General features: G+C 40.1%; 2 protein-coding genes across 6 annotated transcripts in view; one reads left to right on the top strand and one right to left on the bottom strand.

Annotated features, from left to right (window-relative positions):
* Positions 1–27,240, bottom strand: part of IQGAP2 (IQ motif containing GTPase activating protein 2) — a 124,403-nt gene that overhangs the window by 14,960 nt on the left and 82,203 nt on the right. For 2 of the 4 annotated variants that reach the window (XM_014888344.2, XM_014888504.2), the window contains 14 exons: positions 27,077–27,237; positions 24,629–24,753; positions 22,465–22,628; positions 14,130–14,220; positions 9,616–9,777; positions 8,294–8,436; positions 7,165–7,335; positions 4,379–4,462; positions 3,605–3,676; positions 3,373–3,442; positions 2,860–3,068; positions 2,006–2,155; positions 1,071–1,234; positions 199–423 (listed from right to left, as the gene is read on the bottom strand). In XM_014888344.2, the coding sequence (XP_014743830.2) occupies positions 199–423; positions 1,071–1,234; positions 2,006–2,155; positions 2,860–3,068; positions 3,373–3,442; positions 3,605–3,676; positions 4,379–4,462; positions 7,165–7,335; positions 8,294–8,436; positions 9,616–9,777; positions 14,130–14,220; positions 22,465–22,628; positions 24,629–24,753; positions 27,077–27,237 (1,991 nt within the window). Of the gene's footprint in view, positions 1–198; positions 424–1,070; positions 1,235–2,005; positions 2,156–2,859; positions 3,069–3,372; positions 3,443–3,604; positions 3,677–4,378; positions 4,463–7,164; positions 7,336–8,293; positions 8,437–9,615; positions 9,778–14,129; positions 14,221–22,464; positions 22,629–24,628; positions 24,754–27,076; positions 27,238–27,240 lie in introns of those variants that run through there. The other 2 variants (XM_088156845.1, XM_014888672.2) reach the window with 2 other exon arrangements.
* On the top strand, positions 15,744–20,177 carry F2RL2 (coagulation factor II thrombin receptor like 2). Of its 2 annotated transcripts, none has more exons than XM_014888919.2 (2): positions 15,744–16,392; positions 18,105–20,177. In XM_014888919.2, the coding sequence occupies exons 1-2, from the start codon at positions 16,335–16,337 to the stop codon at positions 19,190–19,192; spliced, it is 1,146 nt and encodes a 381-aa protein (XP_014744405.2). In that variant the 5' UTR covers positions 15,744–16,334; the 3' UTR covers positions 19,193–20,177. The 2 variants fall into 2 exon arrangements, with proteins under 2 accessions (XP_014744405.2, XP_088012972.1); XM_088156846.1 differs by having other exon boundaries at positions 15,955–16,392; positions 18,111–20,177.

The raw sequence follows: 27,240 nt of genomic DNA, 5'->3' as shown, positions 1-27,240 counted from the left end.
GCCCATGAAAGTGATCCTTTCGTTGTTCAGAAGAAGTTAAAGCACCTCTTTGTCAAATATCTCTCCCCAAAATCTCTCTGCTGAAGGAAGATTGAGAGGGGACACAAGTACAATACAGTTTGTCAGAGAAAGAATAGGAAAGCAGAACTGAGGGTTTCCTCACGTGTATGGTACAATATGTCCAGTTTCCTCACTCACCTGGCCTCGCCAGTCTGCATTTCTAGCTGGTTTACCCATGCCTTGTAAACATCCACAGGACTAGTGTTGATTATGAGAGTCTTGTCCTCCATGATTTCCTTCACCACCGGGGCCAGGAGCTGGCGCAGGGTGTTCTGTCCCCGAGCACTCCGATTGAAGCTGACAACCATCTTAATGACGGTGGGGTTTCCAGTGACAATATCCTGAATCTGGTCTACCTTAGAGCTGGAGCAGCAGCACAAGATGCAGTTATCCATATTTTCAAACATGCAGTTTATCCATATTTTTCAAACCCTATTTTAAAAGTACCCTATTTCTATGTTGAAACCTCTTCATATAGTCAATTTCTTAAGGCTTTTATATAAGACAAGGTGATATATAGAGGCTACCATCTGAATTCTGCATGTGTTATAGTAATGTCCTGGAATACAGCATAGTCCATAGCAGCTAATTTTTACCTGATTCAGCTCCAAATACCTGTTCAGCCATTATCTATTAAAATAATAAAATAATATCTCCTTATTTCAGAATAAGCTACCAATCTTCATTTACAGAACATAAGATTACATAAAGAAAGAATACTTTCTCCACCCTTACATACTCAAGCACAAACCAAGAAGTCCTAGCACCTTTTTGCAGGCCGTTTTTTCATGAAGGAGTATGGTCTGCCATAGAAAGATTATTTTTTTCCTGAATGAGCAATCACTTGAGTTTAAGAGTAACACCCAGAAAACAAAGGTATCTTGTAATAAAATTATATATGTAATTTTATGGTAGTTTAAAGATTAACCACCAGTTTCCTTTAAGCACTAATCATTCATTGAGCTATCTAAAACACAAACTAAGTAAATATTTTCTGTGATGGCACATACTTTATTTCCTCTTCTAGAGCAGTTTTGAAAAGTTTGAGAAGCAGATATTCTTCCCGTTGATTGGAGGCATAGTTGTATAGCGTGAAGATGACTGTATCCATAAACTTTGTTGATTTGTTTTGTGGCATCTGGAAAATCAGCTTTGCCAGATACGTGGGATTAGTCTACAAAGCAAAAAAAATTATTTGCATATGGCTGCCCAGAACAAATTCCCCCCACCTGGAGGGGGGCTCTCTACATTTGCTCATGCCTAAAGCAGTTATGTCCACTCCAATATATGTCACTTTTCCACACAGGTTTTACTTTTCTCCATATCCTAGTACATAAGAAACATAGAATACCACACGATCTGTGAGAAGCTCCATTAAGGATTTCATATGTATTTCATATGTACTCTGATATGTAGTCTATGTATCTGATGACAGAATTTACCATATGACAATAGCTATCTACCAAGAAAACTTTGAATATTTCATGCCTACTTTGGAGGGCATCTGCCCTGGGAGGATCTAAAATTCTTCTAGAAAATTGTCAGTGAGATGAGATCAAAAAAGCACGAGAACAGATACATCACATTCTGTGAACGGCATTGTAGACCACTCCCTTCCACCGCATATAATTTATGCTGCTAGTGACAGTAATTTACATGGACTGTATGGAGGCAAACATTTCTCCTCAGACAGAAATGTTCAGTATAGACTAAAGTATACTCAAACAAAAACCAGTCATATTTGCTGCACACTTTAAAAACAATAAATATTCTCTCAGTTACAGAAAGTATAAAAAATTGATGGTAGTGCCTGCTGCAGTTTACATGTTATTTCAAAGTATTTTCATAATCACTACTACAATCATCAAAACAAAAAGCAGTACGATATATTCCTAGTTTTTCTTCAAAAGTTTGCTGTCATGTTAATTTTTGCATTAAAACTTACCTGTAGAAGGTAGAACAAGTGTTGATAAGCCTCCAGTTTTTTTCTTCTCTCCTTACTCAAACCTTTGATGCCCTGTTTGTCAACCATAACCATCTCCTCCAGTTGGCTTTTGCTCTTTTTGTTAAGTTTCTTACTGTGCAGTACCACATCCTGCAGAAAGATGATAAAAATATCTGGATTATATATTCACAAAACAGGCAGATTGGAAAATTGGAAAAATGGAATTTTTCCCAACCACGTTAAAGCACTATTACTTGAAGTGCATTAATTAGCAACTTTGTAAATTTTGCTGGTCTATTCACTACCCAATTTTTTACATCTTTATCTTTCACCACTGTGTCTTGCTAAGATGATTGTATGACACCTGATCTCCTAGACAGACTAAATTTATGATTAATGAGCATTGAACAAGCTGTTCAATAGAATCAAAAGTCTACTCAATTCTAGCACAGAAAAGTGGTAAAATATTTTAAATCTGCCAAGTAATTACTATTGTCCACAGCTAGTAAAACACAGTGATGTACAACTCAGGACAACAGAACAACGTCTAGCACAAGGTAGAAACATACAAAGATAGTGCTTAATTTACCAGGAGTATTTTGACTAATTGAGGGTGACTGAGCACTAGCACAGGTTGCTCAGATTGTGGAGTCTCCATTGCTGGAGATAATCAACCATCTGGACATGGTCCTGGGTAATCTGTTCTGGGTGTCCCTGCTTGTGTAGTGGGTTTAGACCAGATGACCCCCAGAGATCCCTTCCAGCTTCAGCTGTGATCGTGTAACCCTGAATTCCTTCAACATGGGAAGTGCTCAGTGCATGCTACCAAGGGAGCCTGAACAGGGCCTGCTGACCTGAAGAGTGATTCTGTTTTTCACCAGCAATCCAATCTTTATATCCATTAAGTTCAAATCCTTCTCCAGCTGCTGATTGGATCGAATTTTTGTAACCACTTCTTCCCTTAATCTTGTTACTTCCAATTCTTCTTGGAAGTCTAAGTCACTTTGGTCCAAGAGGTAGGCAAATTTGCGCAGAACGGTCAAGGGTGGATTTTCAGCACCAACTGTAAGTGAAGAAAACAGGCGTGTTAGTTGATGTAATACTGAACTCCCCATAAGCCCTCAGGAAATGGATCACATGCAGAAAAGTTTGAAGTTTATGCCAGTTAACCGTATTTTTGGCACACTTTAAAAGTACAGCTGTGCAAAATAGTTCCAGCTGTAGAACAATGTGTTACAAACACTTGCACCCATTTTTGAAGTTAAATTAGAAACTGAGAAATCTCATGTGAAACTTATAAAAACTCCTGACTGAACACAGTAACATACTTTTCCCCAAACGCACAACATTCAACTGTTACTACTTACTTAGTGTTCTGTAGTCCTCCCTGGCCTTGTTTGCTCTAAGAAATGCTTGTATCTTCACAATTTGGTCATTCTGAACAGGATCAAGATTAGGCAAAAGAATTAGTTGTGACACACTTCTGCTCAGAAACATACAGCAAAATTTGCACTCTCTTTCCTGTTTTCCAAAACTGCTCCTGCAGTCATACTACCATACTTCAGTGCTTCATGTTCTAAACGGAGAAAAATCACTTACATGATCCTTGAAGTATTGTAGGCGTTTCCTGTAAGCTCTCCTCGCTAGCCACATTTTGACCCATGACTGAATCTGAAAATTAAATAAAATTTTATAAAAAGTTAAGGGACCCTGCACAAACTTTTGTGTGTATGTTTTAAATTTACTTTTGAATGTCTGCTTCTGCAGGCATGCTGTTCTCATGTGCTGAGGGCCACAGATGACTGTACCACCAGGCTCCTACTGGCCAGTGACCAGATAAAGGGGTTCCCACTAAACCACTAAATCAAGCTGAGTTAAAGTTTTTTCCATCTGTGCGTAACATTATCTTTGAAAATAATTTCTACCTTGAGGTTTCAGGTCTCAATTCTAAACCAGTCTCCCTCAAAACCAGGAGATCCTATAACAATATTCCATCTGTGATCTACAATCCAATCGTGACATAACGGTCCCATTAGCATCTTAGAAAAGTGAGTGCTTTTCAGAGAGACAGATTTGACAGCTTTTAGGGAAATACTACACTGTCATCCCAAATGTTTTCTAGTTTAGCTTTGGAAAGAGAAATGTAAGGAAATCTCTTTCAAGAGCCCCTTAAGTTCTGCAAAGCCAGTTGGAAGTCAAACATGAAGATTTCAAGAAGCAGTTTGCTTAAGCTATCAATTAAAAAACTTTCAATGCCATGCAAATTTCTGGAAAACCTCCGGCCTGTGCTCCTAAATCTGATTCCCAGGTGGTGAAGGACTGCATCAAGGGATAAAACATACTTGGCCCCCAAAACACACTGGGCATTCTTACCTTAACAATAGCAGCAACATTGCCTTGAAGCACCTTTAATCTGTCAACGTAGCTTTTCCTTTGTTTGAATCCTTTCCAGAAAGCCTATTTTAGAGAAGGCAGGAGACCATTATCCCTAATAAGAAACTAATATTTATTAAATCTATGTAACACACTAAAATAATTAACAGTGTTTATCTTGTAGAAAAAAATCTGCCATTGTGATAAAGAGATAACTAAGGTATAAGTAAGCTTGCCTCTATTTTTTAAGGTACCCTAATACATTTCTTGTTAATTTTGACCAATCTCAGCGCACTTTATTGTCCAATGCTATTTCCTTCATCCTCCTGAATTCATTCTTACTCTTATCACCAGTACACCTACATCCTTAGCATCCCAGTTACTGGCTTCATCCCACATAAATTACTTCCAGCTCTTGCCCATTACTCAGCCTCACCTCCCGTTCCTGGAACAGCAATGGAGTGCCTCAAACTGGAGACCATCTCTGTCCACATGGATAACATAGTTACCATGGGTTTGCTAAAGTAAGCATGTAAGGGTAAGGGGAGAGCAGTGGGTATTCTCTACTTGATGTCAGTAAGGATTTCAACAGTCTCTTAACAACACCCTCATAGACAAACTCAGGGATGCGGGCTGCATGAATGGACAGTGAGGTGGATTGAGAACTGGCTGAACAACAGATCCCAGAGGGTCAAAATCAGTGGCACAGGGTCTAGGTGGAGGCCTGTCCCTAGTGCTGTCCCTCAAGGTTCAATGCTGTACTGTTTAAATTACTCATCCCTGACTTGGATGAAGGGGCAGATTCCTGCTCAGCAAATTCAGAGGACACAAAGCTGGGCACAGTAGTTGATACCCCAGAGTGCTGTGCATGCTTTCAGAAAGACCTCAGCAGGTTGGTGAGATCGACAAAGAAGAGCCATCTGAAATTCAGCAAAGGCAAGAGCAGGGTCCTGCACCTGGGGAGGAACAAGCCCAGGCACCAGCACAGCCTGGGGCTGACCTGCTGGGGAGCAGCTCTGCCGAGAAGGACCTGGGGGTCCTGGTGGACAACAAGCTGTCCATGAGCCAGCAGCGTGTCCTGGTGGCCAAGAAATCCAATGGGAGCCTGGGGGGCATTAGGAGGAGCATTGCCAGCAGGTGAAGGGAGGTGATCCCTCCCCTGTACTCAGCTGTGGTGAGGCCTCACCTGGAGTGCTGTGTCCAGTTCTGGGCTCCTCAGGACAAGAGACATGGAGCTCCTGGGGTGGGGCAGCAGAGGCTACAGAGATGATGAGGGGTCTGGTGCATATCACTGACAATGGAAGGCTGAGGGAGCTGGGGCTGTTCAGCCTTGAGAAGAGATGACTGAGAGGGGACCTCATGAATGTCTATCAGTATCTGAAGGGAGGGTGTCAAGAGGGTGGATCAGGCTCTTCTCAGTAGTGCTGAGCAAAAAGGACAGACACTGATGCACAAGAAGTTCCATCTGAATATGGGGGAAGAACTTCTTTACTGTGCGGTGACTGGGCACCAAAAGAGATTGACCAGAAAAGTTGTGGAGCCTTTGGGGACATTCAAGAACCATCTGGATGCAATCCTGTACTCTGGGATAACCCTGCTTGAAAAGTGAGGTTGGCCCAGATGACCTGCTGTGGTCTCTACCAGTCCTACCCATTCTGTCACTCTCTTGCATCCAGAAGTTGTCCATTACCTATCAGTACCCACACTGTTCTTGCCCTGGCCTCTTTTCCAAGTTAATTCCTTCAGTTGACTCTCTGTTTGCTGGCTCAGAAACAAACACTTGTCAAGGAACACAGTGACAGGGATAACAGATACTTCTACTGCTGCTTTTGCCTGTCATCTCTATCAGCCAGTGATACCAGCCTTGTCCTCTATTGTCTTTCCACAAGTAATTTCTGATTTAATGTCAATAGAAAGAAAACAGAGAACAACTTCATTTACCTACATTTCTCCATACTTTGAACCTATTCATACCGCCTTTGAATTTCTCAAAGTATAAGTCCTTACTGGGCTAGGACACCATGCTGGAAAATGAAAAGTCAATCCCAATAACAGCCAGTAGTGGCAAAGCTGTTTGTCATAATGAATTGTTAAATATAGCTCCTGTAGATTAAAAAAATAATTTGTGTATTTTTCTTTTTTTTTTCCTCTTTTGAGAGTGGGTGGTGGAATAAATTGCTCTTCATAGGAGCTGGATATTTCACCATTTAAAACCAGTGTGCATGCCTCTGTTAGTGTTTGTACCCTCAGCAGAACATTTCCTTTGTTCCTTTGAACACCTTTTGGAGTTCAGCAAGCTGGAAACATCCAAGAAATACTGCCAAAGAACACCAGGGCAGCTGCCACTCCCTGTTCAGCTATGACTTCATGGAGCAGAAGAAAACCACTTACAACTAGGGATAGTCTAGTAAGGAATGTATTTCTTAAGTCATGCTTTGCCAAGGAATTTTTGCATCGATACTTAACAAATATCTTCTGGTCTTGTACTGTGCATAGTTAGACACACCACAAAAAAATCTGAGCACATCAGAACAAAGCCAGGGCTGTGCATTAATGAGCTTCCCCAAGTAACTTACACTGGAGGTGGATATGATAGATTATTTTAAAATTGGATATTTGCTATGTGAAATCATTATATTTGCAGATGTAGAATTTCAAACTGCTGCTGCTGAAAACAGGGAGCCAGATCTGCTTGAGAATTTTACCAGTGGTAGTAATCAGTTGTGTCACCTGTTACATGCAAAAAGATGCCCAAACCACATTACCTTCTTGTTCTAGAACAATACCTGTATTTTGATGGCAGATGGTTCCTGGTTTTGAAGATAGGCTCTTCTCTCCTGATAGTTTTTCCTGACTAAGAATCCCCTTGCTCGGGCTTGCAGCCCAACAATCAGATTTTCATTAGCAAGCCACAGCTGCTTTCGATTGTAATCTGCTGTAACTTGCCCAGCAATGTTCTGTTAAGAGATGATGGAAAAAGGTAATTTAAAAGACAAAACCACCTTGGAATTTGGACTGTGTTCTCTCCATCTCTGCAGTTCACCCGACCCAAGTCCCTCTGATTTACCCGCACATTTTAATCAGTAAGAAGAAAGAGCTACATTGTTACTGCTGAACTCTACACAACCAGTAATTGAACTGCTTTCAAGCTTCGGTTATTCAAGTGGGTATCCTATTTTAAGACAGTATTCTTTTATACATTAGCAGGGTTCTGCTTTCCTAACACTCACAAGTGTCTTGTACAACTCAGACATCTAGAAATTCTAACCGAATCAGGAAGATCTCTGCTGAACTGCTGCATTCAGAATTTCAGAAGGACTTACACTGAGCCAAGTTCTTTGTGTACAGCAGTAAGCCTGCAACTTAGATAAGCTGCATCTATATAGAAGAATAGAAGAACAAATTACTCAGAGGCTTGTGTGATCTGCTTTGCTTGAAAGTTATATTTCACACTAGAACAAAACCTTTACAGCAAAGGAGCTAAAATAGCACACTCATCCACTTTAATCTGGAGATACAAGAATGCTGTCAGAGGATTAGATTTAAACAGAAAATGATGGTTCCACCTGCTCACAAATACATAATAAAACTATTTGTTATCGGTCAATGCAAAGTCCTGTAAAATATAAAAGGATATGGAAGCAGTCAGAATTTCCTCCATTGGTATCTGCTGATGGTCATTAAAAGAAATGCTGTAACTTCCAGTAAGGAAACACCTAAATCATGGCCAGACACTAGGCAGGAGGCTGTGCTATCACTGTCTGCTTAGACTTGTTGCTGCTCTTGTCAGAAGCAGATACTGATAAAGTGACCTTCAGTTTTACCCACCACATCCTCTTGATATTTTCATGTCTCACACTCTCTCAAATATTTATATTGCTTTTTGCAATAAAAGACAATGTTTTAGCCACCTACCTGAATTTCTTCACCAGTTAACCATGACGTTTTTGGTACAACTCCTCTGGGGGCAACACAAGTACCTTCCTCAGTTTCCACATTGTAATAGTAATCGTACATGGCTTTCATTACAAGTTTAATCCATGGACTTTCACTAGAACCTAAAAGCAGTGCATACCATTAGTACAGATTTGTGTCCTGCTTCACTGATAAATTGCAGCTCTCCCTACTCATTTCCCCACCTTGTACTTGCTGAGAAGACCTTTGACACACAAAATATCTATCTTGGGCCTTTTTGTAGTAAGGACTTTCAAAATACTCTGCTAGGTGGATGAGTGTCATTTCTCTAGAACAAAATGTCGATAAGGTCAGTGAAACAGCTGCAAGGTTAGTATAGATCCACTACTAGCCTCTCCAAATCCTAACATGCCAACTTAGTGCTCTGAAACTGTGTGTCCTCCATCTTCCATCATCACTCATAAGTGAAACAGACTTTTTTTATAAAAAACACACTATTTTTAAATAAAAAATATTTTTCTTATCTTCTGCCTGAATTCTGGACTTACTGACTCTTACCTCACACACATTTCCTATATCCAGGTAATTTTCTTGTTTATTGCTTTGGTGTGCATCCTGACAGGCAGGAAAAGCCTAATTTCCTTATGGACAAAAGGCCCCAAGATAAAACTAGTAAGGCCTTCAAAATACTCATGTTGCAAAGTGAAACATGCCCATTACTGTAAGAACGGGTACTACATTGACAGTTATTTTTTTGGTAACCATTGTCTAATCTTGGCTGCTGTTAGTTATGACTAGCTTTTGCAGCTCTAACATGACAAAATATCCCATCATCTGCTAAGATCACATTCTAACCTCAGATTTTGTTGGTAACATGCTCTAGCAATGCACAGGTACCATAATTGGGCTGTGTACACTGTCAGATATTGGCTTGATCTTTGACAGCAACCTGTAAGACTGATGTGTGCATCTCTGCATCTGCTAATATGAAAAAAGTTGTCAGTGAGCAATATGGTTTCCTAGTCTAGAAGAGAAGCTGCCCTAAATTCACTCAGAGGTGGGTTTGAGATTCTAGAAAGTCTCAGCTAGACTCTGGTAATCACTAGACCTGCTTCTCAGCAGGTACTGTGGTCTGCATTGTGTGCACAACAGTAAAATGTAATGTGAAATGCACTTGGAAAAGTGTAACATTTGTCAAAAGATTTTAAAGCAGCACTACCTCCCTCAATTTACAGTGATTTTAGGTAAACTTCCTGTTCTAGCTTTCTGATTGCCTCAATGATATGGACATGTGGAACTGTCCTGTTTAGGAAGTTTTTTACCTTCTGTAGTTTTCATGTTCTTGGCTTCAGAGAGGTTCCTGAAGTAGGCTTCAGCACATTCAGGAATGACTCGTAATCCAAACCTTGACTGTAGTATCATCAGGATTTGCTGTGAATCACCTTTCTCCAAACTCTTGTTAATCATTGATATTCCAACAGCCACTAGGGTAAAATAATAACAGAAAAATGAAATACCTTATAGTCTATGTACCCATAACTCTAGCCTCCAGAAACTTTGAAAATGAACTTCTAATGCTGGCACACACAGACAACATGGCATAGACAGCGATTCAGTGCTTTACCCATTTTCAGCCTCCTTCATGCTTGTAAGGACACGTATTCTGGAGAACAGCAAGTGTGTAGGTAGGAAGTGTGTGCTCTACCCGGGCTCAGATGCAGCCACAGCACAACTGAGAGCAGTCTGAGGGCACAGCTGCTCCCCACCAAGTGACAGTAGGGCAGGGGTTGAGGATGGCAAGCACCCACACACTCAGCCTGTCCTAACAGAGAAGCCATCATCCACTGATCACTTGGGAGCCTTCTAGAGGTACATGAAATAATTTGGTTACAAGCTGTAAACACTGACATTCATTTCTACTGTACAAAATGGGAATTAAAACTGATTGCCTTGAGTAAATTCTTGCAGCAAACTAGTCAGTATCCTGACGCAACCCTTTCTTGAACTCACCTCCTCAGGATCCTGTTTGAAACTGATTCATGCCCTCGAATTTGCCAGAGATGTAGCTTTTGCTTCCAGGGCACATAAAAGCACTCTGAGAGGTGATGCTATGAAGCATGTGCAAACTTTGGTGGTATATGGCATTACCCATATTCTGATTCAAGCAGATTCCACCATCACTGAGGGAACAGATTCCACCACACCTGGCAGCTTACATGTGGAAGCATGCCACTTCAAAAGTAGTGTACCCACTAGATGCTTGGGCTGTTTTAGAAATAGCTGCTCTGGTCTTTAAAGGTGTTCCTTCACATCTAAATTCAAGATCCATGCACAGAGGAACAAGTGAATAGAACTAGAACATCCACATTATATATCCTAGCTTGAAGAAATCTGGCTACCTTTGCATCCCACAGCTGCACTTCATGCTGCAGCACCAAACATTCCCTGATCTTGTGTCTATCCACATCAGTATAAAGGAGGTCCCTGCATGCACTCTGCATGCACACTGCATACACAGAGTTGACCCAAAATGCATTCAGTATCAGAAGCCCATGTACAGGACTCACTCCAGGAGACTGAGCAAGCAGGAAAGGATTTCAGTAATAGAAACAGTTTTTCTTTATTGTTAGTTTGACTAAGGTGGAATAGGTGGCTTTGGTTAGGCAGTAGTAGATCAACCAAAAATACTCTGCCAGCCACATGAGAAACACAAAGCAGACGAGCAATATCACCACTGTCTGGATTTCTGTCAGATAGCATCCTGCCAGTTTTCTCTGCTTTGAAAGAGACCTCTGCCCAGCACACATATGTACTGGAGATGTCTTTCTACCATTGCTTTGGCACTGTGATATCCAAGCATCTGGCCTCAGCAGCAAGGAAGCAGAAAAAACTGAGAATACACACTTTACAGCTGGCTGCTGCTGGCCCAAACTCATACACAGTCCCATGTGCCTCATCAACTCTGTTCAGCAGTGTTTGAATGGTTTCCTTCCTCTTTTACATCATGTAATTAAAGGTGCTGAAAAATATTTTTACAAAGACAAAAGAAAACATGAGCTAAGATTCGTTTATGTAGGTCCACTATCATCCGGCTTTTCCTCATCTTTTAATAAATTATGCCTGTATTTTCAAAGGAAAATATAATAAAAGTATTTATTGGGAAAAAACTTAACTCAGCAGAAATTACTCTTTCCAAGTGCTAGCAATTAATACTCTGCTGTTGCTCTAGAGAAAGGCCATTTGGACCCTGGAAAATCATAAGATAACTGGGGATTAGCCATCCCCAACTGCCAGAAAACTTTCAGCTCCAGTCTGCTTCTCTAGCAGTTGGGATGCCAGTACCAGATCAACACTGCAAAGGGCCCTTTTCCACACCCATCCTCCCTTTTAAACAGCTGTGATACACACAGCCACAGCTGTCTGGTGTGATAAGCCTGAACTCTCAACAAGGCCAAAGATCAGCTTTTTCCTATAACTTGGACTCTCTCAGGACACACAGACTTCCTGCTTTGAAAGACTCTTCCTGTGCAAGACTGAAGTCAGTGTTCAAATCTAGTCCTGAAGGCTCTACAGCTGATATTTGGCTGGCCTCTTTTGTCCTCCACTCAGATAAGAAGTACAATGGTTGAACTCATTCAAGAAGTGAAGCAAGGTGATGCAAAACACACAGCAAGGGCCATAATGAGATAGGAAGTGCTCCAGCACTTACTGAACACTTCTTCCTAAATAAAGGTACAAGATACAGAGTCCTTTACTGACAGGGAAGATTGTAAAAGCCTTTCAGAATTTTAATACAGTATCATTTAGTATTTATATAAGGCATGAAAGTTAGTTTGGAAGCAATCAAGACTGTTTCAGTACTGCTGCCAATATCTTCTCTTATTTTACTGCTTATTTTATTGCCATTACTGCAGCCATCTCAAAACCACTTTTTAAACTGAAAAATACATCTTTGACTACCTTGCAAAAGTTTTGGAGTTGTTTGCCTTTTATGAATAGTGCCCGTGTGATAGATAAAAGTTTCTTTCCAAGTTGTGATCAAGCTAAACTTAGCCTACGTGAACACAACATGCAAACTTCCTGAGACAGGATGTGCTGGTTGTAGGAAGTATTAGGGTCTATGCCATGGGGAAATGTTAAATCTCAAGCTTTAGCTGCAAAACTTTAGATCTCTTTAAGAATGTGCTGTGCTGACAGTGCTTCCTTTCAAGCCACAGGGCAGAGTACACAAGATTAGTATTTTTTTCCAAAAAGTGAAATGTTAAAACAATTCCACTGAGCATCCCTGATTGTGTAAAGCTGTGCATTTACTACCAATACAGATAACAAGAAAAGATTTTAGTACAACGACTAGGTAGTAGATGGACCAATGATTTACCATTAGCAATAATGTATGGTATTGCCATATAAATTGTGCTCTCCTAGTTTCTGCAGGCTGCTTAGGGTACATATTCTTAATGCTTTTACACCAGTGAACACAAATGAGGGTGTTTTCAAGTTTCTCTTTAGGTTTAACTCAAATCCGTTTATAAGCTACGCATTTCCTTCCCTTCTCTGAGCTCATGTTTCCTCATGGCTCTGGGAGGCATTTGTGGGAAGCAGGTTTTTCCATAAAAGAAGGTATCAGCACTCCTCAGTCCAAAAACTTGGTCAAGACAATGTGCTTGTATCTGACCCCATCACAGAAAACACGAGCCCAGTGCTTTCCATGGATGTGTGACCTACAAAAATACTTCAGCTATCTTCAGTGTATCTGCCTTGTTACGTGAAGACAACATTTAGTTGTTTAGATCAATTCCAAAGTAGTAGTAACACAGAATGCAATGTTCCTGTAGCAGGGAACTATTTGTGACGGCCAGCTGTGTTCTCGTCCACCCACAGCTTCCCAAGCAGTAACTCCTGACGTGCCTGTGGGCTCACTGCCCCAGGGATGGCTGAGCACAGCGCTGCAGGAATGCACCGACTTCAGCACTTGCATTCACAAGCTCCCGAGGTGCCACGGAAGGCGACACTGACTCACCCAAAGCCAAGTGAAGCAGAAGGCTGACCAATGCCCAGTGCCTTGTCTGAGCTGAGCTGGCCCTGGGCTGGGACAGGCAGGCACATCTCTGTGCTCTCCAACGTGCTCCATAAGCCCAGCAGCATTTGCTTCTACATTACTTGCCAAAGTTCATTATCTATTATGAATAGTTTTCTAAAATTATTATATTCAGCCAAAGCTTTGACAAAAGGTGCTGAGTGCACTCAGTACACAGCACTCTGACAGATTAAGCCTCAGCATTTTTCCTGCAGATTTCCTCTTCCTTACAGATTGGAAGAGCATATACTTTTTGAAAAGACCTAGTATTCCTTGTACAGTGCTTTAAAAGTTAATAAGCTCCTGATTTTTTTTGTCAGCATGTCCATAAAAGACAATATAAAGAAATATGAATAAGCAAAGTTGTAAACATAAAAATTTGCCCTTACAATATACATAAAGATTTTAGTCTTATATATAGCAAAACAAGATCCTGAACAGGATATCCCTGCTCATTCATATATTTCAGGAGCTACAAGAAGATACACTGACATGAGAAAGATTGGTCATGATGTTAACCTGTATAACCAAATCCTGAATTATTAGCCACACCTTAAAGATTACCACTTTAGATAGAACTAACGCCACTCCTGTAGTTTTAAGTCATTTCTGTTTAAGTATGACAAAGAACATGTATTCATTTCTCTTCATGCATTTAAAGGGCTTCCACCTTCCCTGAAGTGGAAGAGATAAATTACCGATTTCAGTTTCCCAAGACCAAGAAAAACAAGAGCAGTGCAGATACAGGTTAATGCTTACAGTTTGCTGCTTCTTTTATGTTGTTATTGCTGTCATTGATTCCTCTTTGTATTTCATCCAGCCACAGGAGCACTGATTCATCTTGAGATTCCTGGAAAAAGGACAGTAAAAAGCCTTGAAAAAACTGAATAGAGTTGTCTCAATATGGTGATACAGCTCCAATATACAATCTCTGTTTTGCAAAGCCCTTGAACACAAAAAGGATTTGATTATTTAAAAACATCAGTGAAATACATTCATATTCTATTTACTGACTTGAAATAGATCCTGTTCAGATACAAAGCTCTGAAAGTTTTGATGTCTAGAACAGGAAAATTTGCGATACTGCTGGCAAAGAATTCATTCTACTGAAGATCAAAAAAAATGGAAACATTTTTGTTTCCGTGATATGTAGGCAAAGTAGTCTGAGTCACATAAAACACACATTATCAGGCAGCACCGTGATAGTAGGATAGAGTAGCAGAAGACTGCAGGAAGTTGGCTTCCTTTCAAAGTCTTATTTGGAAAGGATCCTTGTGTATTTCTAAGTGCATGTTACATTAGAAAATACCAATGAAAACTAATATGAGAAAGACAGCTCAGGTTTAGTAATGATGACTTAACTCATGCAAACATTTGTGTAATCAAACAGCAGAATAAGTACTACTCTTCTTTCAGGCCTGAAGTCCATGACATTAAACCCAAGTTAAAATAGAAGGTGTCGTAGAGGGGGCTCAACATCCCCACTTACCAGCCCTATTGCCCAGGTTCACTGGTGATACCAGCACTTCACCAGATAAAACAGAGTTAAACTAATATTTCTAATCGAATCCATTAGGTGCGTAGGAAATTCAGGCTAAAGAGGAAATAGGAGTGGCAGGCCTATAATAGACTAATGATGAGAGAAGCTGGAATGTGTCAATTGAGAGAGATCTATGGGATAATATACACACAAGTATTTCAGGGAAAAGAAACAGCTAGAAACACATTCAAACTGAAACAGTGTGGACAAAAAAGCAGGTTTGCAATGAGTATGCCTGGATAAGCACTGGACCTCAGGCCAAAGATCTAATAAATCTGATATCCACAGAAACTACAAAGAGAAAACAGGGTAAAAAACCTTAAAGACATACTCTTCAGCTTGCATCATATATGTAAACAAGGTAGCAGAATACATAAATAACATGGACACATACTGCTTATTTTTTTACCAAGTGAGAGTTAGAGTTAGCACTTGAGAGAATGTTTAATAAATTCCTAATCTGTCACTGAATTTTGAGAAAAGCATTGAGAAACTGAAAAAAAATTCTCATCTGGTATCCAGCTTTTACACATTAAATACATGAAGAGACACAAATGCTGCTCTGGAGCCAAGTACAGTTTATGCTGAGCCTCGTGACTAGCCTGGACCAAAACTTGGGCTAATTTTGCTTGCTGAAACAAGTCGTTGTTATTTGGCACTGAAAAGGGAAAAAAAAAAGGAGGAAAAAAGAAAAAAAAACCAAAAAAGGCAGAGAAAAAGGAAGTGATCAATAAAACAGCAAAGGAAAATAGGGGAAAGGTTTTAGAGGCTGCAGTCTGTGGAAGGGTGGAAACTGACTCGGGGAGGCAGTAGGTGGACAGAAGGAGCCAGACAGCTAACAGTGGGTAGGGAGGCAAAAGGCAAAGCAGAAGGCAGTTTTCCTAAGGCATGTTTGTATGTGTGGCTTCTTTCCATCTTCACCTTTTGCTAAACTGAGAGCATCACACGGTTCTGCAAGTCTGGCTTCTCCCTGGAGAAGGGTACAGAGTTCAGCCACGTGACATTTTGGTCTCCGAATTAGACCCTTGGGGATTTACTAAACATGCCCCCCTTTATTTTTCCAGAAAATACTTTTTACTCCAAACACCTTTATGTAAAAATTCCAGCAGAACCGTGCATACCAGCTTCAGGCTTGTGGAAAATTAGGAGTTAAATATTGCTGCTGTAAAGTAATTTTATCTCTGTGTTGGGCTGAGGCTGAAACTGAGTCATGTGTGCATATTTGGATACGTCACACCCTCTTGCTGTAGTAGACAAAGAACAAATTAGCTCCTTACCATAAACCTCATGCTTACAGGATGCTTCTGGAGGACAGATCAATCATTCTTTAGTCCCTTACAGAGGGGAAAAAACCCTCACAAAATGCCTCTTAAGATGAACTAGCACAGCACCATCGTTCAGCTGGCTGGATTTCACACACTACAATGAAGATACTGTTTTTCACTGGACTGCTCTCTCTTACCTCCAGTCTTTGCACTACAGGTGAGTCCTCCGTTCTGTATCTATTCCATATTTTAGTCAATAATGTGGACTTTTTGATAATGCTGTTGCTCTACAAGCTGCAAACTTGAAATGAGTTGTACATACATGTACCAATTACAGAAAACTGCTCCAAGATGTCTCCTCTTAAGCAGATTTTTATTTTCATTTCAGTGACATCTTACCTCTGCCAGTCATTTTCTATAAAGAATTTTATTTAAGGGAACTTTCTGCACTTACTGAATAAATGTATTTTATCTAGTATTTTTGTAACGATATGATAATTTTAAATTTGTCGTGTCTTGTCTTCCAACTTCACAGATGGTGTTATTTAGAAGGAAATGCTCAGATGACTATTGTGATAAAAATAACTAAAGGAAATGATCAAATAATAAACGTGGGGTTTTTTTTTCCTTTCTAGAATTAAAACTGTTTTCAAACCAAGCTCATTTTGAAATCTGGCATACATATATATATATGTATACATATATAATATACATATGCATTTATACCTATATCTTCCTATATATCCACACACACGCCAGCCCATGCAGGTACACGTATGACTTAATGAGTGGTTAAAACTAGCTTTCTGGAGTAACCATCCAAAAACTACTAAAAATTATGCAGTGTACTAATTATAATTTTAAAACATCCTACTGTAAATCTGCCAGTGAATATTAATAAAACTGTTTTCCTTATTTTATTCAAATATGGAGAGGCAAAAAAAGGTCCAAGTATTTTCATCCATATTTCAGTTTGCTTCTGAATTAGTTTCATGGTGCATGCTGTAGGCTTTACAGTAACTATTTTTGCATTAAATGCACATAAGTAAATTGAAGTCACACAAATACTTACACAGTTGTTTACCGTGCATAATCTGTTTTACAACACATGGCTTTAAAAAGCATTTTGAACAAATTTGTGCTTCACGTGGAATTTTCGATGTCTTTACAAATTTCTCTACTAAAGACTGAGGAACAGGTGCTAATAAAATAGTATTATTGTTTTTGCACACGTGCTGACAATATTTACATACTGAAAATTTTCATGCCGCTTGAAAAGTTTTATTCACTTCTCAGTAAATTACACCTAATACCTGCCCAACCATTTGTTTTCAATTTTCAAGACACTGCCCTTGCTCAGGTACGAGAAAAGATCTGGTTTGCTATAGCCAGAAGCTTAAGAATAACAATTTCACATGTGAGACCAAAACACTAAAGGTAATTTCAGGTTTCTAGTTTAAAAGTTTCAGTCTGTGTTAGACTAGATAGTGCTTTTCGCGTCTCTTGTATTCATGCATTTCATACGTGAAGTGACAAGGATGGTAATAGTGTTTGATCAAGCCTAATCAAAAACTGCTTATATGATGAATGACCAACATTCCTTCTACTGGGAAAAACCCTCCACTGGTCATAAGCATTACAGAAGTGTCTGATATTTTTCACCAAAGATTACTGAAAACACCCAAAATGCAGAAAGATCAGCTAATTACATTAATGATGAATTTTCAAGATTTGGTGTGAAATGATAAATGAAGGCTGTTGTTCTGCACATTTGAACACCCAAAGAGAGGAGAATGTCCCCACATCTTTTAAACTTATATTGCTTTTTTGTATAGAGATGATTATCTGTCTCTGTTCCTGCAGGTGAGTTATATAGTTAACACAGTACTTTGTCCTTTTTAACAATTTTAACTTTGTTTTATTTCTAAGCTTCAGAATATTCCCTGAATGGCTCTGCAATTAAAACAGTGTCTCTTATCAAAACTTTTCGTGGAATTTCAGCAAGAGACTATGATTACATCCCCCCTTATGCCATAGAAGGGGAAACAACAACCATCCATATCAGAGAAAATAAATGCACTTCAAAAAAGTCAAATGACTCCACATTAACAGAAGTGAGTAACACCACTCTGGAGTACCTGACCAGCTCTCTGAGCACCAAGCTAATACCTGCCGTCTACGTCAGTGCTGTTTTATTGGGTGTACCATCGAATGCCATCATCCTGTGGATGCTCCTCTTCAGGATCCGCTCCGTGTGCACCGCCGTCCTCTACACAAACCTGGCCGTTTCAGACCTGCTCTTCTGCATCACGCTGCCCTTCAAAATAGCCTACCACATCAACGGGAACAACTGGATATTTGGGGAGACCATGTGCCGGGCCGCCACGGCGGTGTTTTACGGCAACATGTACTGCTCCATCCTGCTGCTCACGTGCATCAGCGTCAGCCGCTACGTGGCCATCGTTCACCCCTTCACCTACAAGAGCCTGCCCAAGCGCGCCTACGCCAGCGCAGCCTGCGCCGCCGTCTGGGCCGTCGTCTTCTTGTACATGCTCCCGCTTGCCATCATGCAGCAAAGCTACCACGTGAAGCAACTGGACATTTACACCTGCCACGACGTGCACAGCGCCTGTGAAACCCTATCGTCCTTCCAGTTCTACTACTACGTGTCCTTAGCTGTATTCGGGTTTTTAGTACCGCTCGCGACTATCGTGTTCTGCTATGTCTCAATTATACGAACGCTCAAGACTCACGAATGGTTCTGGTATGTTAAAGTCTGTCTTTTGATTCTTACCATCTTTGCTATTTGCTTTGTGCCAAGCAATATTATCCTTATTATCCATCACGTCAACTCTTACTATTACAACACAGATGGGTTGTATTCTTTTTATCTAATTGCTTTATGTCTTAGCAGTCTAAACAGTTGTCTTGATCCTTTCCTTTATTTTCTAATGTCAAAAATCAGAAGTCAATCCAATATTTATCTAACAATGGTTAAAATATCCAGGGAAAAATGAATTTATTTCTATTACTGGAATTATGATTTTGTATAGTATTAACACAGACAGCAACAAATCTCAGGTATGACATTTATACTTCAAGTAAAATGTGTTAAAAAACACAATCTCAGTTAAATTTACTTCCCTTAACACAAGGAATATCTCCAAAAATACACTTTTCCAGCTCTGTAACTTTATTACATGTATTACAACACCTGTGTACCCAGATACAGGGAAGTAGATCTGCACCTCCATTTCTTTCTGAGATCACTTTCTGGCCATGGAGAAACTCCCAGAGTATCAGTCACCACAGCCTCTAAATACCAGAAGTGGAGTCAGCATCCAAATAGCACTTCTAAGGCAATTCATGACACTTCAAATTAGCTCTCAGCCAACAATCACTGCAGGAACAGTGATACAAAACCAAGGTTTTGGCCTGGTGAAAATGAGAACAAGTAAAAGCACTTTTCACGTGCCTGGGAGCAGTCAAGAGCAAATAGTGCCCTGGATGGGAAAACAGTAAATAAATCTACAGCCGTGGACACAGACCCTGACTCTTCCAAGGCTACCATGAGGCTGCTTAGCCAGCTCTGCACTGAGACTTGTTCTTCCACTTCGTCAGCGCCTGCACTCCCCTAACCCACAGGGATTGCTGGGAGCTAACCCTTATCAGTGTGAATCCAGGCTTGCTTGGTAAGCAAAACAGGGAAGCTATTTTGTAGTATTCTCTCTTTCCACATCCGCACAGGAAATACCTACAGTGTTACAAATACTGCAACTAGTTACCATTGACTGTTAGTAAAACAATGGGTCGACTTTTACCACTACAGAAACTGAAAGCCTACATATATGCTAAGTTCTTAGAAAATTAGCCCAGTGGTTGTCATTTGAATTTGTAACTGCGGCATGCAAGTGGGGATAAAAATGTTTTACGTTGTTTTGATAATAGCATTGTTAAAAAACTTAAATAAAATAAGCTGCACTGGAAAATGCCTCAAGGGAATTTGCAGCCTGGTGAGGCTCCCCTTTTGTTATTTCTTCTGGTTCTTGATTTAAGTTAGTTTTAATCCTGCTATTCCTTCAAGAATAAATTTTAAAGATAACTCTAAAATAATTCAAATACTACACAACTCTTGAAAATATAAACAATGTGAACCTAACTAAAACCTCTATACTTTTTACACAAAAAAACCTAAAACCAAACATAGTAATTTGGTCCATCCGTTTAGCTTTCCAGTTATCCACAATATGCTCCCTAAAACAGGGTTTTTCTTACTGGGACCTGAATACATTTGGTTTGAATAGGCCTACAGAACTGTTAATAGCTGTGGTTTAAGATTTACAGGACAAAATAAATTCCAGGTTTGCATTTTCAGTTTCAAGCAAGGAACAAATAGATCAGATCTGAGATAAGGACCTGTAATGGGTTCTGGCAAATTTGGGTGCAGACTCCCCCAAATCATCACAGCTATGGGGAAGTGACAGCAAGCTGATTAGTATAAGTAGGTTTGACACATATGTTTTTCCAGATGTTGGGGCAGGAAGTTTATAGGGAGGCCTATCTGATTCTTGTAAATCAAATACTTCCTTTTACCACAGCTCACTCTTAAAACATGCTAAACACAAAGTAAAACAAATCTGATTTATAAACAGGGATCAGAAAAGTAGAAAATAGACTTCAGAAATTGCACTACGTTTACAATTGTGTTTGGAGCTTTTTTAAGGAAATGTTAGTCTAAATCATATTTTTACGAAAACATTGGTCATATCTATGATTGAGCACTGTAACGAATAAGTATGCATCTGAGTGTGTCTTTTGGGAGCACTGTGTCTTGCTCTCTTCTGAAACAGGGCAACATTGGCTCACAGAGAAGGTGCTCTAAGTAGTTGTCAAAAGAGTGGAAAACCAAAATATCCCAGAAGATAAAGGCCAGCAGAAGTCTCTAGGAAGATCAAAAATCCTTCAAAGACTTCAAAGAGATTGTACAATTTTTGTTCCGAAATTTGGAAACAGTAATTTGTTTCCTATGAGCACATTCACACCAGGATGGGAGTAGGCACCAAGTTTGTGCCTGGGGAGCTCTGAGGCAGCTGGCAGGAGTGAACCAGGGTAGGACTGCTGTGTGCAGGCACCTGTGGGCTGTAGGTCTCTGCCTTGGGGACATCCTGGCTCCCTGTGCATACACATGGCATGTTCTGGGTCAGCACTCTACAGCCAGCACCTGCACTGTGCACAAGGACTGACCCTGGCCCATCCAGGACAGGTGAAGTCAGGATGCACAAAACCCTCCCCAGCACACATGCGAGGGAGAAGGCTTTTCAGCACTGAGGGCTCAGTGAAACCAGCCCTTACCTGGGAACCCTGGTGAGAAACTGACTTGTGCAAACACCTCTTAAACGTTCTGACAGCAGATTACAGAAACACATGGTTTCACAGCAGGTACCCCAGGTGACATGACACAAAAATGCTGGAAGATACTTTACAAGCCAAAGTTTGCAGACTTCCCCCAACTCGCCATGTTACCTTAGAGACACACTGTGTGAATTTTAATTATGTTTTCCAGACACTGGACATTTTAAGTGCTGTGCTAGCAGCTTTAGCTAACCTTGTGTTCAGTCACATCCTGCAAGCTGCTAGGCTGATCTTTGTTTATGCTTCCCTAAGCTGTAATGCTAACCAGGCCACTGCTTTTGGGGAAGCAGATAGCAACATCCTGCTGAGATAGGTTTAAACTGAAGGCACGTACAAGATCATCAGCTTGCTATTGCATGATAAAGCTGTAAAAAAAATATGCACAAAACTCCACTATAATAAAACAATTTAACAAAGGAGAGCCCTCAAGATACTTCACAGAGATTTGTTAAATAACACCATAACTGTGACTTCTTTCTGGCAGAAACCTCACTTTCCATCTATATTGTACCTATCTGCCTGGCACAGTCCTGTAACTGTATCCTTACACTAATTCATAACTATGTGGGTATTGCTGCTGCCCATATATTTTAACAGCTACAGCAACCTAGTAGAATTAAAATAAGTGAGATTACAGCAGTAGCAAGACATATGCAAAACATATCTTAATTTTAATACTTTGAGAATTAATCCATTTTGCCAGTCAGAATAAGTTATAGTGCAAAATTGCTTAGTGCCAGTTTGTTGTCACTGGCTTATTTACAACCTCACTGGGCAAAGGCAATGCAAACATTGGGGGACCAGGACAGGGATACAGAAGCAAGTGAAAAGAATTGACATTTCACTTCTCACAGAGGACAAGAGTAAAAATTCTAACCTTGCATTTCTGTGTTTTGGCGTGGTGCAGAACATCTTGATAATGCCTTGCATTTACCGGTCTCACATCTTGCAGCTTGGCTGTGGGCAATAGCAGGGCTTCTAGAGTTTTCTCAGGATTTCCTTGGTCAACTGCTTCATTAATGTGTCCAATTGCAATGATTCCTATGAAACAGGAAAGTTATTAAGGGTGCACTTATCAAAGAAAGTTGCAACTCTTCTGATACCACGTACAAACAAAGCAGTAACATGAAGAACAGAAAAATCACAAAACAAGAAGCAGAGGCAGCAACAGGAGCTGATTTTAAATTATTTTTGTTCTCATATTCATTTGAAGCTATTATGCTATACAACTTTCCTTCCAATCACAGTTATTGATACATCTGAATAAAACTCTTCCTAAAAATCAAAACCATCCGTGACAAAAAAGGGAAAACAGATTTTCCTATTTTTCGGGGAAGAGGCACCTACAGGAAGCTTAAGAAAAAGTTAGGTGTCACGTATTTATCTATTTAACATATTGGCTCACAGCACTGAAAGTTTTATTTTCAAATAATTTCAGACCACACTACTTGAAACCCTGATTTGGACAAATACATATATACTGCACTCCCAGGTAAAGCATTACATAGGAACTTAACCTAATTTCTGGTAATTTCACTGTAAATAACCAAACTGACAATGCTGAACAGTGGCACTCAGTACTTCAGTCAGGAAGTAAGGCTCAGTGTAATTAATAAAACCTTAACTCATTTTCTTCAGACTGGGACCAACAGTTTCAAATTGATTTCTTCCTGCCCCTAAACAGTACTGAAATGCACTGAAATGCACTGCTTGTGGTCCCTAAAGCCATCCCAGAAAGACACCAGTCAAGGGTTTCACCATCACCTGTGAGGGATGACATTCCTGCTCCCAGTGGATCATCTCTCAGTAAGTGTCTCTAGTCCCACCACAACCCCCCTGGTGAGGTCACAGATCCAGCTCATCATAAGGCTTGGGGAATGAGTCGTTTATCCAAGGTGGTCCAAAAGAGGGAATACGCAGATATGGGACTTGCTTATGGAAACAGAGGCCACCCTTCTTCCTCTTCTCTCTGCCCATCTGCCCTCTTTAAACATTCCCAGGCAGAGGTCAGTGTCACTGAGAGCAAGAGCAGCTATTTTGGTACTGAAGACTTTCACTGCTACTAAAGGTCTGTTCCAAGCCCTACTAAGTGCAGAGGTTCAGACAAAAAAGTGACTCTGCCAGTCAAAACTGCTCTGCACCCCACCTTGCCAGAGGGCACACGTGGCAGCCAAGCTGTGAGCATTCACAGCAAGTGACTAGATTTAGGAAACAATAATCCAGGCAGCTCTAGAAATTCTGCAATATAAAATTTCCCTTACCGTATGAGACAGCAGCACGCATGACACTAATGGCAGTACAGGAAGGGAAGGCTCTCAAAGTGCACTGAGACTGCTTCCAAAATGGCAGGCAGTCTGAAAGCTGCCTCTCATTTTCTTGCTCTAGCAAATTTGGCATATCTTGACAGTTTCAAATTTTTACATGCGGTAGTAGAACTCGGTGCTTTAGCTTTTTTGAAGCCCAGATGACCAGCTATCATGTTTAATATAACACCATCCTCTCATGGCAATACAATTACATTCAGCTTCAAAAATAAACTCTAAATCCATTCACATGAGAACATGTGAGCATAAGAAGCTACTCTCGGACAGGAAATCAAGTTACCCAAAAAGAGACCAAGACAGATATTTGGATTGTCTAACTTCTTACTGACTCCCTTGTGAAAAACAATCACTTGGAATCATTTACACAATAAAACACACTTTTCAATGTAACACTGAATTTCCTCCCTATGTCCCAATATGCTCTTCGCTTACAACTGCAAAATCCCCAATGTGAGACCATCCAGAGCTGGAAGATACTGCTAAGCAGGCAGATTTAGCCTGCATTTTTAACTGCAGAAGGCAGGCACCTATGATATCCTTCAGCCTCTGAAACAGACAGGAATATTTCAAGGATATTTAAAGATCATCAGGCTTTCAAAAATTTTAAATGCTCTTCTCTTTTCAAGGTTGTCTGAATGAGGCCACTCAGTTCACAGATTTACATACCAAAGACTTGACTATGACCTCTGTGGGCAATGTGGAGGAAGAATTACTTACTTTCATTTTCTTCTTGAATTTGCATATTAACCATGTCAATGCAGTTCTGGATATCATTCCAGCTTAAATAATCTTGGCCTTGAGATGAAGCCTCTGACTTAATAGACAATAGTGTATCAGCATAACTATAAGAAGATATAAAATACATAAATGTATTTCATATATAAGATAAAGTGCCATAAAGAATTAGTCAGATGTATCATCCATCATTTAGTGACTAGTATTTTTTCCAATGAATAAATTTCAGACAAACTCAGCTCTTGCCATAAATTATATAGACATGCAAGCTGCCTGTTCTACACATGCATTTCAGGATCTGAAGAAACGGCCCTGTAATTTTCTGTAATTCAGAAAACTTTTCTTGGCTATATGGCATGATGGCAATATGAATACATACACATACATACAGCTTGCTGTATGGTGCAACAGATAGATGTGGGGGAAAATTATGGTCAGCTTCTTGCTTGAGGAAACTATTGTTGTCTGCTTGACACTAATTCAAAGACCAGAATTTCAGTCAGTAGTATCAGGTAGCAGCATCTCCTGCTACCTCCATGAGGAAGATGATGAGCCATGGGCAAAAAACAAAAAATAATTATGCCCCTCTTCCCACAACTCAAGATCTTCCAAGGACAGGCTCTGTAGCTTGTGTCTACTCTTCCTAGAAGGCTCACAAATCAGATAAATTGGAAACCTTCACAACAGTACAAATTTACGTGTACCTAAATTAAATAATTTTTGCATTTCTGAATGAAGCATAGAACTGCTAAGCATGCCAGATAAGATACATGTCTTCTATTTAGATCAGAAGCCCGAGGGATGAATGGCTGGCAGAAAACAAAAGTAGGAGAGATTCATAATTTCCTAATCTTATTTGTCTTTTCAGCATCAAGTAGCCTGTGTTTAAGGGCTTCTGGAGCTGGAGACTGTGTATCACTTTAATACTTGCAAACAAGGCTACACACCATTAATTTGCCTGTTCTATTTTAAAATCTTATGTATTATTGAGGAATTAGCTTCACTATGTGTTTTGTGAGATGATAGCTTTAAAAAAAATTAAATTTTATATTTGATAGGGTCCAAATTTTCTTTGTTCAATTCTCAAAAAACTCCAAATGACTAGAGCTATTAGAAGCGAGTAACTGATTCTATTAACCTTCTCCAGAACATGCAGAGTTTTGGAGACTATGATGTATTTCCCTTATGACATAGTTCCCCTAAATTCTCTCTTCCAGAAAACACATTTCCAGCAAGCCTACTTCTTCTGCGAGAAAGCCATTGAACAGTATCTCCCTCTATGCAGTTTGTCTAGCTCTACTTCATCTCTTCTGGTACTGTGCAAATCAAAGCTTCCTGTGATATTCAGCATATGGCTGGCAGCACAGGTTAACATAATGACATATTATAATTTTTTTTACTTGTCCAGTCCAACTAATTCCTACTGTTTCATACATGTTGACTGACAGTGTAATCTAAAGATTGGGTCAGTAACACCACCAGATATGCTGCACTTGGGACACTTTGGGGCCATTTCTGCATATTTATAATATTGCTTCTCTTGCTCACAAACACCACGTCATTAGCTCAGGCAAAATAGATTATTTTTGCTCCATTTTAGGTCATTCTCTCTCTGACCAAAACACTGGCTTCTTAGTCCTAATCTGACCGCCTTCCTTCCAGCTTTCAGACACCCAGCAAAGGCCAATCTCAGATCCATGTTCCCTGACCACCTAGTGAAGATCTTCAGCTACTGTGGTCCCTTTTGCCTACTAATGCCTTCCAGAAGCATGTGGAGGTTTCCACCACCTGTGCCAAGAGACAGGAAGTGGTCCACATTCCCATGCTCTCCATTGCATGCTGGGGGCACAGGTCCCTCGTGTTGCCTGATTTTTTATTGATAGACAAGTCAGCAATTGCAGCAGCAGTAGCAGCATATCTGTGATAAGTCAGGCAAGGGACAGGGCAAGCAGCTGGCAGCCAAGTGGAGGCTATAATGTAATGTTAAACGTGTACACCACAGCACTGAATTCACTTTTCTAGCGAGCAAAAAAGGGCTTGACCATGGCTCAAGAGATCTCCTGGACCCTGAGGCATTAAACACTATCTCATTCCAAAGATCATTTCAGAATTGCAGAGTGGTTAGTGATTAACAGTTTCCAGCTACAGTTGTTTTCATTTTAGTGCCAGCAAAAATTCTTGTCAGATCTTCATGTTTGCTTTTTTGGGGATATTTTCCCTGCAACTCACATCTACAGCCTTCAAGGCTGTGTTATTGCTTATATTTAGATACAGCTAGTAGAGCAATTGTCACACTTTCCCTTATTAAATTAAAACACAGATGTTTACCTTGCAGCTCTTTCAACACAGGACAGCCTGCCCAGAAAAAAGCCTACTTATTTTTTCAGAAGTTGCCAAGTCTCATCCAGACAAGACAAAATGAACCTTTACCGTTGCAAGTTTTCCTCTTCCAGATTATTGAAGCCAGTGCATGGGTCTCTGAGATGATTTTTTATCATTAGGATGTCCTTATTTTCCAAGGTCTGGTTTAGCAACACAACTGCTGACAACATTTCTACTGCAATAGACAGCTCATCATGTGCCAGGTAGTTCTG

This window comes from Sturnus vulgaris, chromosome Z (assembly GCF_052056855.1).
Source record: "Sturnus vulgaris isolate bStuVul1 chromosome Z, bStuVul1.hap1, whole genome shotgun sequence".
Lineage (NCBI taxonomy): Eukaryota > Metazoa > Chordata > Aves > Passeriformes > Sturnidae > Sturnus > Sturnus vulgaris.
This window is presented reverse-complemented; position numbering and strand designations above follow the sequence as displayed.

Coding starts and splice junctions, on each gene's coding strand:
- F2RL2 (XM_014888919.2), top strand. CDS start 16,335: ATGAAGATACTGTTTTTCACTGGACTGCTCTCTCTTACCTCCAGTCTT. Junction 16,393..18,104: donor CTCCAGTCTTTGCACTACAG/GTGAGTCCTCCG, acceptor TTTATTTCTAAG/CTTCAGAATATTCCCTGAAT.